Raw genomic sequence first — 17,564 nt, 5'->3', positions numbered from 1 at the left:
CTCTTATCTCGCTGAAATCTGGACGGATTTACAAACGGTTTGGTTTCTTACAAACGTTATTAACGTGGCTATAATTCTAAATGCTTAAACATGTTGAACATAATTATTCATATGTATGCAGTGTCATAACTACATCTCTGACGTTTGTAACAAACCAAACCGTTTGAAAATCGGTAGAAAATTGAGCAAGTTTAAAAGTACATGCACCATGTTACGACTGAGCGAGCACCCTGTGGTAAGATGGCCGCCGTGTGCGGACATCGACCTCAATTGGCCAGCAGCGCGGACGAGACATCTAGCCTTTATTATATGATATCTATGGGTCCCACACCCTGGAAAAATGAGGAATGAGTGTTTGTAGTCTCAACACCTCTACAAATATATGGGACTTCCTGCTTAGAATGATGAAAAATTACGATTTTTACATCATTATAAGCAGGAACTGCAACATCGAAATCCGTATTTCTTCCATCTCAGGGGAAAAATAGGGAACAATGCATGACCATTCAAAAATATGACTGGGTTTCTAACGATACGAGGCTTAATGCAAATGGGTGAAGTGTCCCTTTAATACAAATATGTTTAAAACATAGTAAAACATGAGGACATTTGTTATGGTTACTGTAGCAAAACCATGTTTTTTTTTCATAAGCTAAGTGGGGAAGAATAAGCTTAATTTAAGTTCATTAAAAACTAGAGAGACAAATAACAAGCAAACCGCTAAAACGCATAAATAATGTAAAACAGATTAAACTCACCGTCTGAATGCTCCAGTCTTTCTTTCTTCTGTGGTTTTACGGACGAGGGTGATGGAGTTGGAAGATAAGGAGGAGATGCGACTGGATAGAAGATACGAATACTATCATATTTTTACGTGACAATTGAATAAAAACATCGATAAACGAATGTTATTCAGTCAGCGGTAAATCAAAATGACGCTAATTTTTGAATTACGCGAGTTCGCGGCTTTCTGTGGAAGACAGGAGAAAGTGCGCGCAGATCAGAGGTGCTGTAAATTAGGCTACACGTTCCAGACGCTCACTGTTTGAAATAAATGCTGTTCTTCACTTTCTGTTGATCTGTGAATCCTGAAAAAACAATGTATGTCAGGTTCACCACACTTCATTAAGCAGCACAAGTATTTTCAACTGTGATAAGCAGCAAATTCTTGAACAGCAAATCAGCATCTATTTCTGAAGGTTCCTGTGACACTGAAGACTGGAGTAAAAGCCAATAAAATGGAGATTTGACTGAAAATACATTTGAATATTCAAATAGAAAACAGTGATTTTTGAATTGGAATAATATTTCACAGTATTACTGTTTTTGCTGTTTATTACTGCACCCCCTCCAGCAGAACACAGGGAAGAAGAAATGAAGCAGGCCAGTCACAAACACACACTCCCTGAGACAAACTGAGAGAAACACAATAAACTTGCATTTTTAATTGCATTACACTGCTTTATTGTAAATTAAATTGTATTGTACGTTGTTATGGCAATGGGCATTCGAGGTCCGCGCTGTACACGGTAGACCAATCACAACAGACTGAGCTGTCAGGCCAATCAGAGCAGAGTAGCTTGCAGAAAGGAGGGATTTAGATTGATTGGTTCATCTGACGAGTCGTTTGAGAGTCATTGAAAATGTGGTGATGTGCAAATGTATATTATGAGACAGTGAAACCATTTTTTGACCTTTGATGCAGGTAAACCTGTTGAAGAAGGCTCCAAAACAACATTAGGAAACTTTAAAATAGCAAAATAGGAGCAGCTGTCCAGTAAAAGACCCAGATTTTTCACATATGGCCTAATATAAGGTGCTAAGAAAGATTTAAGTTTGGTCTCCTTTGGACATTCTAGTTTTAGGTATTTTACAACCATAACGTCCCTGTAACACTGCAAGGTGGTTTTTTTTGACACAACCTAAAAATAATGACATGATGAAGCTATGATGACTCTGGAGCGGCGTGTTTCTTCTGGTGAGTCTGAAAAACCCATTTAAAAGAGAATCTCTCGCCGCAGATGGAGCAGCGGTAAGGTTTCTCCCCTGTATGCATTCGCTCATGGATCTTCAGGTCAGTTTTTGTCACAAAATTCTTGTCACAAAGTGAGCATTTAAAAGGTTTTTCTCCTGTATGAGTCCTCTGGTGTATTTGTAAGCTACTTGAATTAGTAAAACTCTTCCCACAATAACTACAGTGATACGGTTTCTCTCCAGTGTGAACTCTCAGATGAACTTTGAAAGAAAATGGACTAGCAAAGCTCTTCCCGCAGTAGGAGCACAGGTACGGTTTCTCTCCGGTGTGAGTCCTCTCATGGGATTTCCAGTGAGTCGAATGATAGAAACGTTTCTCACAGTGTGAACACTGATATGGTCTGTCATCAGAATGTATTTTTTGGTGTAACTTCAGAGAACTAGAGTTTGTAAAGGTTTTCTCACATTCACTGCACTGATACGGCCTTTCACTGGTGTGTGTGAGTAGATGTTTCTTCAGACTGGTTCCGCATTTGAAGCTCTTCTCACAGACTGGACACTGATACGGTCTCTCATTGGTGTGTATGAGTAGATGTTTGTTCAGATGGGATCCCTGTTTGAAGCTCTTCTCGCAGAGGTGGCACTGATACAGCCTCTCATTGCTATGTGTGAGTTGATGGCTCTTCAAAGGGGATCTCTGGTTGAAGCTCTTCTCGCAGTGAGGACACTTGTACGGCTTTTCACCAGTGTGGATTCTCTTATGCATTGTAAGATGTTGTTTGGTGCGGAAATACTTGTCGCACTCGCTGCAGTGCAAAGTCTTTTCACTGTGTGTCTTTAAATGAGCTCTTATATTATAAGGAGTGGTGAAAAAATCCTTCCCGCACTGTTCGCAGCGAAACTCCTTCTTCACGCTGTGCTCTTTTGAATGAAGCCTCCTCTCTTTTGAGGTAGAAAAGCTGATGTCACATATCTTGCAGGTGAAGTCTTTCAGTTCTGTGTGTTTTCGCTCACTTTTTGCTAAATGACCCTGTTTGTTGAATGTTTCTCCACAGGAGAAACTCTTCACTGTCTGTCGCTCTTTGGATGTAGAGGCAGTTTCTCCATCAGAAGATGAACCAGCGATGTCTTCTGAAAGGAGCAAAATGGGCATTAAATATAGAACTTTTATACTAAAGCTGAATGATCAGTAAAAAGAAAAATTGTGTTGGATCTGAGATGATTTGTTCAAACGGAACAATCTAGGACCATAAATGAAGTGGGTAGCATCTAAGCTAACTAACCAACTCCACCGCTGTAAACAACAAACTAGAGTTCTCAACGGGCCTGAAAATTACAACCGACCCTTTTAAAGCCCGGACCCGATGTAACCCGACACATCAACATGAATTATCTGCCCGAACGCGGCCCGCGGCATAGGAATTTTTTTTCCGCATACATGTATTATCATGACCAGCAGACGGGAATTCAAATCAACCTTTAATGTTCACGTCTTTTAACCCTCTGAGGTCTGAGCTGTTTTCTAGGCCCTGGAGGTGTTCTGACATGCTCTGACATTTCTGGTTATTTCTGTTACTTGTGACATTTTCATGGCTAAAATCTAATTACACTGTATTCAGCACAAACTCTGCTACAATAATATATCAGCAGCATGTATGTAAAAGTTTGTAGTTTTGAGATAATGACATTTATGCGTGGTTTGTGAAAATACAAAAAAAAATTCTCACTGAAATAAGGCCATGAAACCCATACTGACTATTTCTTCACAAGACTTTTGAAAATTGTATCACGTAGCCTAGAATATTTGCTCTAAAACTATGTGAAAATCACCCCGACTGCTCATTCAGATAAGACAATATATTGATTTAAAAATTTTACGACGTGTTTTGTGTGAAAAAGCTTTATGCGGAGCTCATTAATATGTAAGCTTTTCACACCTGAGAAAGACAAAGACCCTCCCCTAATGCATTTTTTTTGCGGTGATGCGGTGACGAGCTCAGACCCGCGGTAGGCGTCACGTGACCGCTGTATTGCCGTAATGCGGTAACTGTGCCACCCCTATTCATAGACAATTGGAAAAGTTTTTGGGGCAGACCTGACCTGTTGAAAAGAGATGGTATTCATCCCTCCTGGGATGGTGCTGGTTGTCTCTCTAGTAATATGGCACATAGTCTTAGAGCTCAAACATGACAATCTGGAGCTCAGGTCAGGAAGCAGACAGACTGGCTAAACCAACCGTCTGCTAGCTGTCTCACGTCACCAAGGTCAGATAAATCCCATCATATAGAGACTCTTTCATCTAGATACCATCTTATGAGACTCAGAGACTGTGTCTGTTCCCCGAATTAGGAAATACAAAAAACTCCCAAACCCATTTAAGAGTAATAATTTAATTTATGTTCAACAAATAAAAAACAGATATAATACAGATGAACAAATGATTAAGCTCAGGTTGCTGAATATTCGATCCCTTACTTCAAAACCACTTATTGTTAATGAAATGATTACAGATTATAACCTAGATGTGCTGTGTTTGACAGAAACCTGGCTAAAACCAAACATTGGTTATTACTAAACTAACGAAAAATAAAGCTTCAAGCCCAGACGTTTCCAAGCAGCACAGCAGTAATGACTTTATGAACTTCTTCACTAACAAGATTGATAATATCAGAGAGAAAATTATAACTATTCAACCGTCTACTACAGTATCGCATCAGACAGTGCATGTAGTCTCCTTAAGGAAAAATTTGATTCATTCATTGCTATAGGAGAGGAAGAATTTACTAAACTCGTTAAATGTCTCATCGATCACAAGTTCCGTATGGCGTACCACAAGGCTCAGTACTAGGACCGTTGCTGTTCACTCTGTACATGCTACCATTAGGAGATATCATTAGGAAGCATGGCATTAGTTTTCACTGTTATGCTGATGATACTCAGCTCTACATTTCTTCAAGCCGCGACAAAAATGACCAATTCACAAAATTAATGGAATGCATAGCTGATATGAAAAAACTGGATGACTAGTTATTTCCTACTACTTAACTATGAAAAAACAGAGATTTTAACTATTGGACAAAAAAGTTCCTCATGTAATAACCTAGAATAACCTTGTCCTGCACGCTTAATAAATAAATTACAGCTGGTCCAAAACGCAGCAGCTAGAGTTGAGCGAGCTCTTAACACATTATAGTCCTTCACGTTGCGATCTTAAAATTCCGGCTATCAATATCAATATCAAATATCAAAATCGACTGCTGGCGGTAGATCCTTCTCCTATTTAGCACCAAAACTCTGGAACAGTCTTCCTAACATTGTCCGGGAAGCAGACACACTCTGTCAGTTCAAATCTAGACTAAATATACACATATCTTTGGCCTAGCATACACATAACACATTGTACACTTCTATACTTCAATGTTAGGCTGCATAGTTTAGGTCAGCCGGATTCGGGAACACTTCCCATAAATCCTGATGAACGTCTAAGGATGGCATCTACGCAGATATTAGTCTTTCGGTTTATCCCGAAGTTTACCGCAGTCCGCTGGATCCAGGCTGTATCCAGATCTGATGAAGGATCTACGCCTGGACACGACGACAACGCAGTCCTGAAGTCAACGCTGTAAAAAAGTGTAAAACCAGGGTTCCCACACCTTGGTTAACTTCAAATTCAAGGACCTTTCAAGGACTTTCCAGGTCCAATACCCTCAAATTCAAGGACTTAATGTGGGGACACAGGGCTCGTAAAATTTCAAAATCACTGGGGGCCCTTCGGGCAGGCACTCTTCAGATTTTTGAAGCCAAATTTCAACAATTGAATATAAAATAATCAAATTAGAATCATCAATACAAATATGCATCAGGTTCTAACTGAACTGAAATGTGTGTGACCAGTGTGGAACATGAATCAGTCTGTGTCTGTGGGTTAGCCCCCAATGAGGGTATGATTTAAAAGAAAAAAAGAAAAAAAAGAAAGGTAACTCTTTAGTTTAGGGTCTAATGCTCACTATTAACTAGTTTCATTAACATTTAGATGGCAGGGTTTTATCATCACTGAGGTCTGAATGTGAGGTAGGCTAGTTAGGTGTTTGGGGGCTCCCCCAAGAAAATTTTGATTTCTCTGATCTACATATGTGCATTTTAAGATGTTTTGAAGGCCAAAAAAATTGGATAACAATAGCTTTAAAACGATGTCACGCAGCTGATTATTTTTTCTCTCCTCATCAGCATCACACTCTTTTTCTCTTATTTTTTCTCTTGCTCTGTCTCTTCCCCTCCTAAAGCTGAGCTTTGACTGATATAGGCTTTTCATGTTTGTGTCAGTGAAGAAAGTAAACATAGGGTCAACTGATAGGTTGATTTATGAATCATTTTCTCAGAAGCATTCATTTACTGAAAGCTACTAAGCTAGGTAGGTAGCTAAGTTCATTCACAATATGTACACATTCATTATTGATCGTATGCCTAATACAGGGCCGTAGACTGGGCTTTATAATCAAGGAGGTCCTAAATTTAAGGTTGTTAGGGGGTTCTTTTTTTATTTTATTTCTCTGATATGTGCATTTCAAGACGTTTGAAGGCCAAAAAAGGATAAGAAATAGCTTTAAAACAATGTCAGTGTGCAGTAGATTTTTTGTCAATACCTGCTCTCACTTCTTATCCATCACTCTTTCTTTTTCTCTCAGTCTCCTCATCTTGCCCTGTCTCTTCTCCTCCTAAAGCTGAACTTTTTTGATTTACTGAAGGCAACAAATTGTATTATATTAATTCTCAACATGCACACATTCATTATTAATCTTATGCCTAACATGATGAAAACGACTTTGTTAATGTTTCTTGTCCCCTCACATGACAGTAAACGAATTATTACATTACATGAGTCACGTTACATAGGCCTATTTTCAGTTAAAAATGAAATTCGACAAAAGTATATTCGTTTGCCGGATTATTTTTGTCATTCGTTTCACATTTATGACATAAAAAAAAACTGTCAAATGTGAAATGTTTCGTTTAGCTACTTACATCTTATCTCGCACTTGACCGTAAACTGAAGCTTCAGGCCATGTCCACACTAATACATTTTCGTTTGAAAACGTATATTTTTCTCTCCGTTTTGGCCTTCCGTCCACACTGAGACAGCGTTTTTATTGATGAAAATGAAGCCTTTTTTAAAACGCACTCTAAAGCGGATACATTTGAAAACGCCGTTTTCGCGTTGCAGTGTGGACTGAGAAACCGGTGGTATTTAAAAACGATGACGTAAATTTAGTCACGTGACGCATATTGTACCAATAGATATTCATGTTTATGCCAGTATGCCTGTTATGTGCTGTTCACTTTCACACTGTTGTTAAAAATATTCTACATTGCACACTCTTCATCAGAGGTGTCAAAAGTATTCACATTCATATGCGCTGCGCATAACCAAATGTGACTACAGCCTCTCACAAGTTAGAAAGACACCACAACGCCAACCAATTTAGCGATGTGTATTCAGGAGGCGGGACTCAGATCTAAACCGTTTGTGTAATTGGCCCATTTTTTTTTTTACGATGACAAAACGGAATGAAAACAAGCCGAAATTAAATAGCTATTTTTAAAATGTAAGGAGTAGAAAGTACAGATAATTGCGTGAAAATGTAAGGAGTAGAAGTAAAAAGTCGTCTGAAAAATAATTACTCCAGTAAATTATAGATACCCCAAATTTCTACTTAAGTAAGGTAACGAAGTATTTGTACTTCGTTACTTGACACCTCTGCTCTTCATATCACAGTCCTGCAAAGATGACAGAATTTACTCACATTTGCTGTCCTGCGGCAATACATGAGAGCAGTTGCGTTTTAGACCAGTCATATGGCGACTGCGTGCGACCTGGACCGCATCAGTGAATGGTGAGATATTTCACTAAATAAAATTATTCTGTCAGAAGAATTGCGCGATAACTTAATTATTTATTTTTCCATCTGAATCATATCAGTGATCTTTTGTGGGGTTTTACGAATGTGCAGTAAAGGTGAATTTAGCGTTTTCAGGCGTTTTTCAAAAGTTTCTCATCCACACTGAAACGTCCGAAAACGCCTGAAAACGCTAGTGTGGACGGAGAGGGTTTATAAACGAAAACGCCGTTTTCAAATGTATCTGGATTAATGTAGACGTAGCCTTAGTCGCTCTGCTCAAATCATAGACAGTAAAATAAAGGCTCAAATTCGAAAAACCCTGTCCTCTGTTTTGCACTCTGCTCGGCGCCGCTGCGGATTGAAGATGAAGAGCGCGCTGGATCTGATTATAACAAGACTGAAGCGAACACTATTTCAGATAGCCCGTCGGGCAGGCCGATTATGCATTTTGGTAGCCCGACTGGAAAACACAATAGCCCCGGGACGTCGGGCTAGCGATTTTGCGAGCCCTGGCACACATTTGTTGTGTCCAACAATGTTGAGGTACAATCGTAGTTTCTTGCGCCTGTGAACGTCATGGCAACGTAGCCTACAACACAAAGTAGGCCTACCTCATGCAGGAAACACTTAACGTAACACATAAATGCGCATAACTAACGAAAATCAAGCAAGCTAATATGCATACGCTATGAAGTTTTGGCGAAATAAAACATTAGCGGACCGGAGTGAATGTGGAATTTTTTTCAGAAAAGTTCTTGCACAAAATAAATTCAAGCACTTTCAAGGACCTGTATCTATGTATGCTTATTTTCAAAAACTTTCCAGGGCCTTGAAAACATTTTTTCAGATTCACAAACTTTCAAGGATTTCAAGGACCCGTGGGAACCCTGTAAAACGCTGTCGTTTTATCTGTACAGAGTCCCCACGTAGCTACGCGGACGCGCTAACTAAAGTCGGTGTTTGTGCAGAGGTTTGCGCAGAGATAATTGATAATCTTTTGCACCTTGGAACCTATTTCCGGGAGTGCGATCTCGAGCCACCAGGCACTGTTTTGTGCGAATGGGCGGCCGCAGCGCATTGAGGGTTTTCTGTTAGAACGGTGTCGTGTTAGCGGCCCCGACGTTAATAACTAATGAGCTTCGCAACGGAAGTGAATCAATCAAAACTAACTTTAGCTGGACAATAACTTTATCCTAGAGCTGCTGTAAAGCCAAAACAATCTCTGTTATTGTAATTTCCTACTATCACTGTAAAGCTGCTTTGAAAAAATCATATTGTTAAAAGTGCTATATAAATGAAGGTGACTTGACTTGAGGCCACAGTGACACCTTGTGGTGGACCAAACGATATGTACAGGGAAAAAATTACTAATACAATGCTATATCAGATATAGGGGTGTAACGATACATCGATATGGATCGATGCATCGATATAACGTCTAACGATACGATGCATCGATTCCACACTTAAAATATCGATATACACCTTTATTTTAACACTCTCCACATTCTCACGTAACATCCTTCCGCCAAAGCGCACATTTTCGTTTACTCACCAACCGCCTGCCGGTGTGTAACGTTAATCTCCTCATCTGAAAAAGACGCCTGACAAGACTGACTAAACCCTAAACAAGTTTTTTTTCACAAAAGCCGGTATTGTCCGCTGTCAAGGCATCGCAAGTTCAGGTTTTACAGCAGAAACAGACAAGCAGTCGTCGCACCCTTGTTGGTGAACACAACACGATAAATCCGTTTTAGCGACTCAGCGCGCAGTATTCAGGTGAGGTCATTTTGAAAAGACGCGCTAGCTAAGAGGAGTTTCGTCAAACTGTCGAAGCTGACTAAAAGTGATCGAGGATGGATAATTTCAATGAACTCGTGATATCTTCTTCAGGGCGTAAAAGGAAAATAAAAGATGAAACATTTTCACGGACCCTTACTAAAGCAGCTCGTTTAGTGGTGAGGGAAAAGCTATCTGTATTGCGTGTACGTTATCACAACAACAAAGTTTGTCTATGTCTATGTCAGCTGAGGAGATTAACGTTATGAAGATTAACCGAGTGTTGTATTATTTATCATAGCAATTACTTGGTTTTGTTTGACTCAGAAAGATGAAATGTGAATGTGTCTGCTCTGCTAAAAAAATAAAAAAAATAACATATTAAAGCAATTATCTTTAATTTTGTAATTTACCTGTATTTTTTAAGTTATTATTATTATTATTATTATTATTATTATTATTAATCAAAACAACCCAGCTGCAGTTTGATTGATATTACTTGGAATGCACAATAATAATAAAAAAACATGATTTATGAAAATGAACAAGAACGGAGTACTTGCAAATGACCACTTCTGTTCTAAATGTCCCAATTGGGAGAGGGTGTGCAATTTTCAAAGAGTTTAATTAAACATTCATGTTATATATTTTGGTTGCATTTGTGAGTTAATAAAAATGTAACTAGTTGTGTGAACAAATATCGATTAATCGATCGATATAGCCCTGAATCGAATCGAATCGTATCGTGGAATTTTTTGAAGTATCGGAAAATATCGTATCGCTGGCTAAGAGAATCGATATCGTATCGTATCGTGATTAACTGTCCGATTTACACCCCTAATCAGATATATGTACAATATACTGTATGTGTACAATATAATTGCAGAAAAAAATAACAATGCCCAGAGATAAGTTGATCCAAATTGTGATGTGTGTTATCAAACTTTTAACTTAAGGCTGTCATTTAAATAAATACAATGTTTGATTTGATATTTTATCACTGGGATATTTTACACAGCTGCAGCTCACAAAATGCCATTCTAACTGTCTTAATGAATTGGCAGAGTTCGCTACAAATGCTGCTCCACATGAATTTCTACAATTTAATACTAATTCTGTTACTTCAGCATATCTGGTCATAAAAGAAAGAAACATACCTGCAGGAACAAAGTCATCATCAACATCATCATTCTGATCTTCATCCTCATCCTGTTCATCATCATCATCATCAACAACATCATCATTCTGATCTTCATCCTCATCCTGTTCATCATCATCAACATAATTTCCTTCATCCTCCTCCTCCTCCTCTTCCTCCTGGCTCTGTTGTTGTTCCTCTGCTGTGGTTTCTTCTCGTCTCTCTATCAGGTTCCTGCAGTCCTCCAGTCTGACGGAGCACATCTTCATCTGCTGTTCTCCAGCGTTACAGTCAGAGGTTTGATCAGCGGATCCATGATCCTGAGCGTCAGTATAACACAGTAAAGTGAGGCTGAGATCTGAGTCCTGTGTGTCTCTGGATCTCCAGACTGAATCCTGAGCTTCTGTCCCATCAGTCACACACACTGAAACCTTCTCCAGATCCTGACAAACACATCATAGATCAACACAAATAAACAACAACCTGTTGATATTAGCCTCATTACTCAGCAGTTATCTCTAGTGGTTATACTGGTGATTTGTTAGCATATTTTGCTTCTGGCTTAAATTGAGATGTACATAAGAAGTGAGAAGCTAACAAAACTTTAGTTTGATTGAGCTGAAGGATGAAATGATGAGCGGCTCAAACCTCTCTGTTGGGTTTGTCTCCTCTTTCTCTCAGCTTTGCCTCCAGTGACGCCACCTCTTTCTTCAGCTGACAGATTTCAGTGATGAAATCCTCAATATCCAGCATGGACAGATCAGTTCCTACTGATTTACAGCAGATCACATCCATCTGCGCTGTCATGGTCAACATCTGAAGACAAACGTCATCATTAGTTCATGAGGAATTTGCAATGAACTGACACTGATTTAAACTCAAAATAGCCTATTTCAGAGAATATTAATTTCAGATATAAGTGTTTAGGAGCATTTATGTTTAGTTTCAGTATTGAGCCAGCATTGTGCAGGGATATTATCAAATAGAAGCCTATATGACACTATTACATGTATTACTCATTTAGTAATATAATAAACATGATATTGTCAGATTTCTACTCATTTCACCCAAAATCGTGAATCTAGCATTGAAAATACCCACTGTATTGCTGGAATAGTAACTGTTTACTACAAATATCATGGTTAAAACATTACTGTAGAAAAAACATGACGTCATTTTTACTGTAGCAAAACCATAGCTATTTTTCATAAGCTAAGTAGGCGTGGAAAAGCTAAATTTTAAAGTTAATTAAAAACTAGATACATAAAAATAACAAGCCAACAGCTAAAATGCTTATAGAACAGATTAAACTCACCATCTGAGAGCTCCAGTCTTTCTTTCTTCAGTGGTTTTACCAGTAGACTAAATAGCGTCACAGCGCCTCCTACAGTACGAGCGATGGAGTAAAAGAGTAGAGGCTTCACCAACCCTAATTTCTCTGATTAAAAATACAATTGTATTTCAGTGGCGTTACTAATAGACGAATATACTAACATGTTTTATTGTTAGTCTTATATGTTTATATGTTTTATTTATATGTTAGTCACTCAGCCTTTCTGTGGAAAACAAGCACATGCAGTAAAGGAAGGTTTATGTAAACACATTATACAAAAAAAATATTTTTGAAGACTGGGGTAACGGCCAATCAAAAGCTGCTTTGACTCACTGAAAAAAATTTGAATTTAGATTTAATAGAAAACAGTAATTTCAAATGATAATATTTCACAATATTACTGTTTTTGCTGTTTATTACTGTACCCCCTCCAGCAGAACACAGACAAGAAGAAATGAAGGCCAGTCACAAATACACTAACGAAACAAGGCGCTGGGTGAAATGGGTGAAGTGTCCCTTTAATACAAATATGTTTAAAACATAGTAAAACATGAGGACATTTGTTATACTGTAGCAAAACCATGGTTATTTTTCATAAGCTAAGTGGAGTAGAATAAGCTTAATTTAAGTTCATTAAAAAGACAGACAAATAACAAGCAATCAGCTAAAACGCATAAATAATGTAAAACAGATTAAACTCACCGTCTGAATGCTCCAGTCTTTCTTTCTTCTGTGTTTTTTTCACGGACGAGGGTGATGGAGTTTGAAGATAAGGAGGAGATCCGACTGGATAGAAGATACGAATACTATCATATTTTTACCTGATAATTAGATTAAAAAAATCGATAAACAAATGTTATTCAGTCAGCTGAAATCAAAATGACGTTAATATTTGAATTACGCGAGTTCGCGGCTTTCTGTGGAAGACAGGAGAAAGCGCGAAGATCAGAGGCACGCTGTAAATAGGCAGTATGCACTGGCGAGCATCACGTATTTCCGGTAGTGATGGGAAGTCCGGTTCTTTTCCGCGAACCGGTTCTTTCGGACAGTTCGTTTCAATGAACCGGTTCTTTTTTTTTTTCTTTTTTTTTTTTAGAACATATAAATAACATTAAAGGAAAAAAAAAACAGGCATGAGTAACATAAACTGCAAAGATGATTAAATAAAAAAAATAAAAAGAGACATTCACAAGACGCCAGATACAGATTCATAATATCTTACAATAGACATAGCTTTTGAATTTTTTACAATTTTAAGAGACTTCATTAACAGAGTGAGTTAGATAAAACCTTCTATAAAGGAGGAGATTTTGACAATCTACATTAATGAATGAAAAATTTGCCATTCAGGATGATAACATTTACAAAATTGACTATATTTTTATCATCATTCTCAAAGTAGCAAATAATTTCTTTCACATTCAGTGTTATCGTTAGATTAATTTTAACTGAAAAAGTAAAAAAAACAATCTTTCCAAAATGACTTTACACTCTGGCAATCAACAAACAGATGATTTAAGACTCCTCACAGCTGTTACAAAAGGAACATTCTTTCCCAATATCCATAAAATTAGAAAGCCACATATTAGTTGGATATATTTTGTGTAAGATCTTCAGGTGAATTTCTCTTACTTTGTTAGAAATACAAAATTTGTAAGGGAGCAGCCATATGCTTTTCTCCAATTAACATCTCTTAAAATGGAATTCCAGTAAAATTTCCCTCTTGGAGTCAATGAACCGGTTCAAAAAACCGGTTCACCAGTTCTTTTACGTCATCAAGTATAAAGGCGTGTAATCATAACTTCAGTTAAATAATAGTAGCCTACTCATCGTCATAATCATCTTGGATAAGTTTCTTACATTTACATTTTGAAAATGAACCCTGTAGTAGCCTAGGCCTAAGGCAATACGCAAACGCGGATGTTTTACATGTCTTAAAGATCTAAATCTAATAAACTGGTCTTCATCATTTTTATATTATTTGTAATTAAATAAACTTACATTTCGCCGAATTCGGCCCCTCACTCAAGTCCTTGGTTCACCGGTGCTCGCCCAGATAGCAAAATTTGTCTGGCCCACCTCTGGGCCTCATCCTTGCTTCAATTCTGGCCCAGTTCTGGCTGGGTCCCCGGCCCAAAACTGGCCCAACACACTGAAAACGGACTCAAACTACTTCCTCTGGCCCAGATGTGGCCCACACCCTGTAAAATGACTCTTATTTATTGATATGGCCCAGGCGCTGTAAGCCAGATCTGGCTGAGAGACGGCTTGGTCCCCGGGCCAGATGTGGCCCAGAAACTGCTAAATGTAATTAATTTTATCAGGGAAACACAAAATCAATCATTGAAAAAGATTGGGCTTTTATTCAAAATGAACAAATAACATACATGAACATTTTGTTGACAACATGGTAATATAAACATTTAATATAAAACAAACATTTATAACAATTAACAAGTGCACTTAAATATGCAAGTTAACATTGTTTTTTGTAAAAACAAATTAAAACAATTTACAAGAATACACACACTCACTCACACGCACTCACACACACATACGCACTGCACTCTCTCACTCACACACACTCACTCACGCACACATGCACTCACTTACGCACGCACTCACACACGCACTCACACACACACACTGCACTCTCTCACTCACACAAGCACGCACTCACGCATGCACACGCACTCACTCACACACACACATACAGTAAACACACTCTCTCACTCACACAAGCACTCACTTACGCACACACACATACTGTATACGCACTCTCTCACTCACACAAGCACTCTCTCACTCACACAAGCACTCACTTACGCACACACACACACACACACACGCACTCTCTCACTCACACAAGCACTCACTCACTCACTCACTCACACACTCACTCACGCACACATGCACTCACTTACGCACACACGCACACACACACACATACGCACTGCATTCTCTCACTCACACAAGCACGCACTCACGCATGCACACACACTCACTCACACACACACTCACGCACTCACATGTAAACACACACACACACACACTGTATATGCACTCTCACTCACACAAGCACTCTCTCACTCACACAAGCACTCTCTCACTCACACAAGCACTCACTCACGCACACAAGCACTCACTTACGCACACACACACTCACTCACGCACACAAGCACTCACTTACGCACACACACATACGCACTCTCTCACTCACACAAGCACTCACTTATGCACACACACATACTGTATACGCAGTCTCTCACTCACACAAGCACTCACTCACGCACACAAGCACTCACTTACGCACACACACATACGCACTCTCTCACTCACACAAGCACTCACTTATGCACACACACATACTGTATACGCAGTCTCTCACTCACACAAGCACTCACTCACGCACACATGCACTCACTTACGCACACACACATACGCACTCTCTCACTCACACAAGCACTCACTCGCGCACACACTCACGCACACACACACATACTGTACACACACTCCCCTCCAATTCATGTTCTTCGCCAGGGAGTTGGCAATCACCCTCTTCATTATGCGCCAGGTGCAGTCACGTATATCCGCCCCACCAATAAGCCCCAACCAGTTTACCTGAAACAATTTTTTTTTTTAAACAATATAAAAATTATTAATAAATATGTATTGCTTCGTCACCTCACCTGTGTCAGCGCTCTTGTCTACGGTCTGTTTATCACCTCTACCAGAAAATAGTTGTTTCCTCATGTTCATGTTGTTTCAAAAGTGGTGTTGCAAGTAAAAAAAAAAAAAAAAAAAAAAAACTTTTAGTATCTATGTAATTATTTGCAGTTGTTTTTTTGTTTTTGTTTTTTACAGCCACTAGGACCAATTATTCAATACTAATATCAGTTTTTCAAACCTCTTCACACAGTGAGCACAAAAAACTGTTTATGTGGGCGAAACTGTGGATCATTTATCATTGCTTTGGCACAATTTCAATGACTAGCCTACATCTTTAAAATTATATGAATTAGTTTCTCATGACATGACCAAAACTCTTACTACAGGGCCATTTGCACAGGTGTGCATACTCTTTTCAAAACTATTAAGTTTTATTTAGTAAATAAATTTTATACAACAAGTCACTGTGTAACGCTACCTGTTTTTTTTTTAGGTCGTTGTTGAGTGACAACCTTTGCTATTGTTATGGAAGGATGAGTTGATTTGGCAGGGTATCTGCAGAGTTTTTAAAATGTAAGACTTTTAAATACCTCTTTTAAATAAAATGACCTGCACAAATAAAATGAAAACCGTATTCCGTTACAGAACAAACCCGTACAATATAAAAATAAATAATGTATGTCCAATTCTTCTACTTCATTAAGACTTTTGTTGTACCATTTAAAGGTAGGGTAGGTAGGAATTGTCTAAAAAACTTATTTTCCAAATTTGTTTAAACTTTATTTATATATCAATACATACTTAAAATGTAAGTACTCTGAAAAAGAGAGTATAAAAATCGAGTGTCTGTAGACCTCTCAGGACTGTTTTAAAGACAGCTCATTGTTTCACCCTCTCCCATTTGGTTCAGATCTTAAATGCATACTCTTCTGAGTTTTATGATGTAGGCCTTGTTTTATTAATTTATTAATTTATATCTCAAAGATGTGCGCTTGTGCGCAGTGCACCGGGTCATGTTGAGAGGGAAACAAACGCATTTTATTATTAGCCTTTTCAGAAATGGTGTAAAAGACTGGTAAATAAAAACAACATTAACATTATAAACACTATTAATAACATATAGGCTATGTCTATGCGTATTTTACTTCCCCTTACCTTTACTTCCCCTTTGACATTTGCCTATGTCAAATCTTTAAATGAATGGTATTTAGAAAACCACAAGAATGAAAAATAAGTAGCCAAGTATAATAAAAATATAACCTAATAGCTTATAATAATAGCCTATTGTGTCCTTTATTATAAACAACATTTAGCCTATAGTTAAATCAGCATCTTCACAGCAAGGGAAATGAGTTTGGAATAACAGCAAGTAGGACTCTGCGGCACAGCCTTTATATTGTAGGCAAGGCAAGTTAATTTATATAGCACATTTCATACACAATGGCAATTCAAAGTGCTTTACATAGAAGAAATTAAAATAATAAAAAGAAATAAGAATAATTAAAATCGTTTAGAAAAATAAAAAATAAAATACAGTGCAGTGCAGTAAAAACAGTCGGACGAACATTGGCAAAGTGCTCATTCAGTAAATGCATAGCTAAACAGATGTGTTTTGAGTCTGGATTTGAATGTGACTACTGTAGGAGCACATCTGATCTCCTCTGGAAGCTGGTTCCAGCTGCGGCTGGCATAATAGCTAAAAGCGGACTCGCCATGCTTAGAGTGAACCCTTGGTATTTCTAGCTGATATGATCCTAATGATCTGAGTGATCTG

General features: G+C 38.2%; 1 protein-coding gene across 4 annotated transcripts; it reads right to left on the bottom strand.

Annotated features, from left to right (window-relative positions):
* Positions 1-1,435: 1,435 nt before the first annotated feature.
* LOC311286360 (uncharacterized protein) lies at positions 1,436-13,125 on the bottom strand. Of its 4 annotated transcripts, XM_084402547.1 has the most exons (6): positions 13,023-13,077; positions 12,824-12,907; positions 12,104-12,226; positions 11,437-11,604; positions 10,808-11,231; positions 1,436-3,105 (listed from the first exon to the last, which is right to left on the bottom strand). In XM_084402547.1, the coding sequence occupies exons 3-6, from the start codon at positions 12,104-12,106 to the stop codon at positions 1,946-1,948; spliced, it is 1,755 nt and encodes a 584-aa protein (XP_084258673.1). In that variant the 5' UTR covers positions 12,107-12,226; positions 12,824-12,907; positions 13,023-13,077; the 3' UTR covers positions 1,436-1,945. The 4 variants fall into 4 exon arrangements, with proteins under 4 accessions (XP_084258673.1, XP_084258675.1, XP_084258676.1 ...); XM_084402549.1 differs by having other exon boundaries at positions 12,824-13,125; XM_084402550.1 differs by having other exon boundaries at positions 12,104-12,172; positions 12,824-13,122.
* Positions 13,126-17,564: the final 4,439 nt, after the last annotated feature.

Source organism: Rutilus rutilus (assembly GCF_951802725.1).
Source record: "Rutilus rutilus genome assembly, chromosome: 2".
Taxonomy (NCBI): domain Eukaryota; kingdom Metazoa; phylum Chordata; class Actinopteri; order Cypriniformes; family Leuciscidae; genus Rutilus; species Rutilus rutilus.
The sequence above is the reverse complement of the archived record's forward strand: the minus strand, read 5'-3'. Positions and strand labels throughout refer to the sequence as shown.

Excerpts from the sequence above, each read along its gene's own strand:
- LOC311286360 (XM_084402549.1), bottom strand. Across the intron at positions 11,232-11,436 it reads GAGACAAACCCAACAGAGAG|GATCTGGAGAAGGTTTCAGT; the intron begins GTTTGAGCCGCT and ends TGTGTTTGTCAG. Across the intron at positions 3,106-10,807 it reads TGATGACTTTGTTCCTGCAG|AAGACATCGCTGGTTCATCT; the intron begins GTATGTTTCTTT and ends TGCTCCTTTCAG.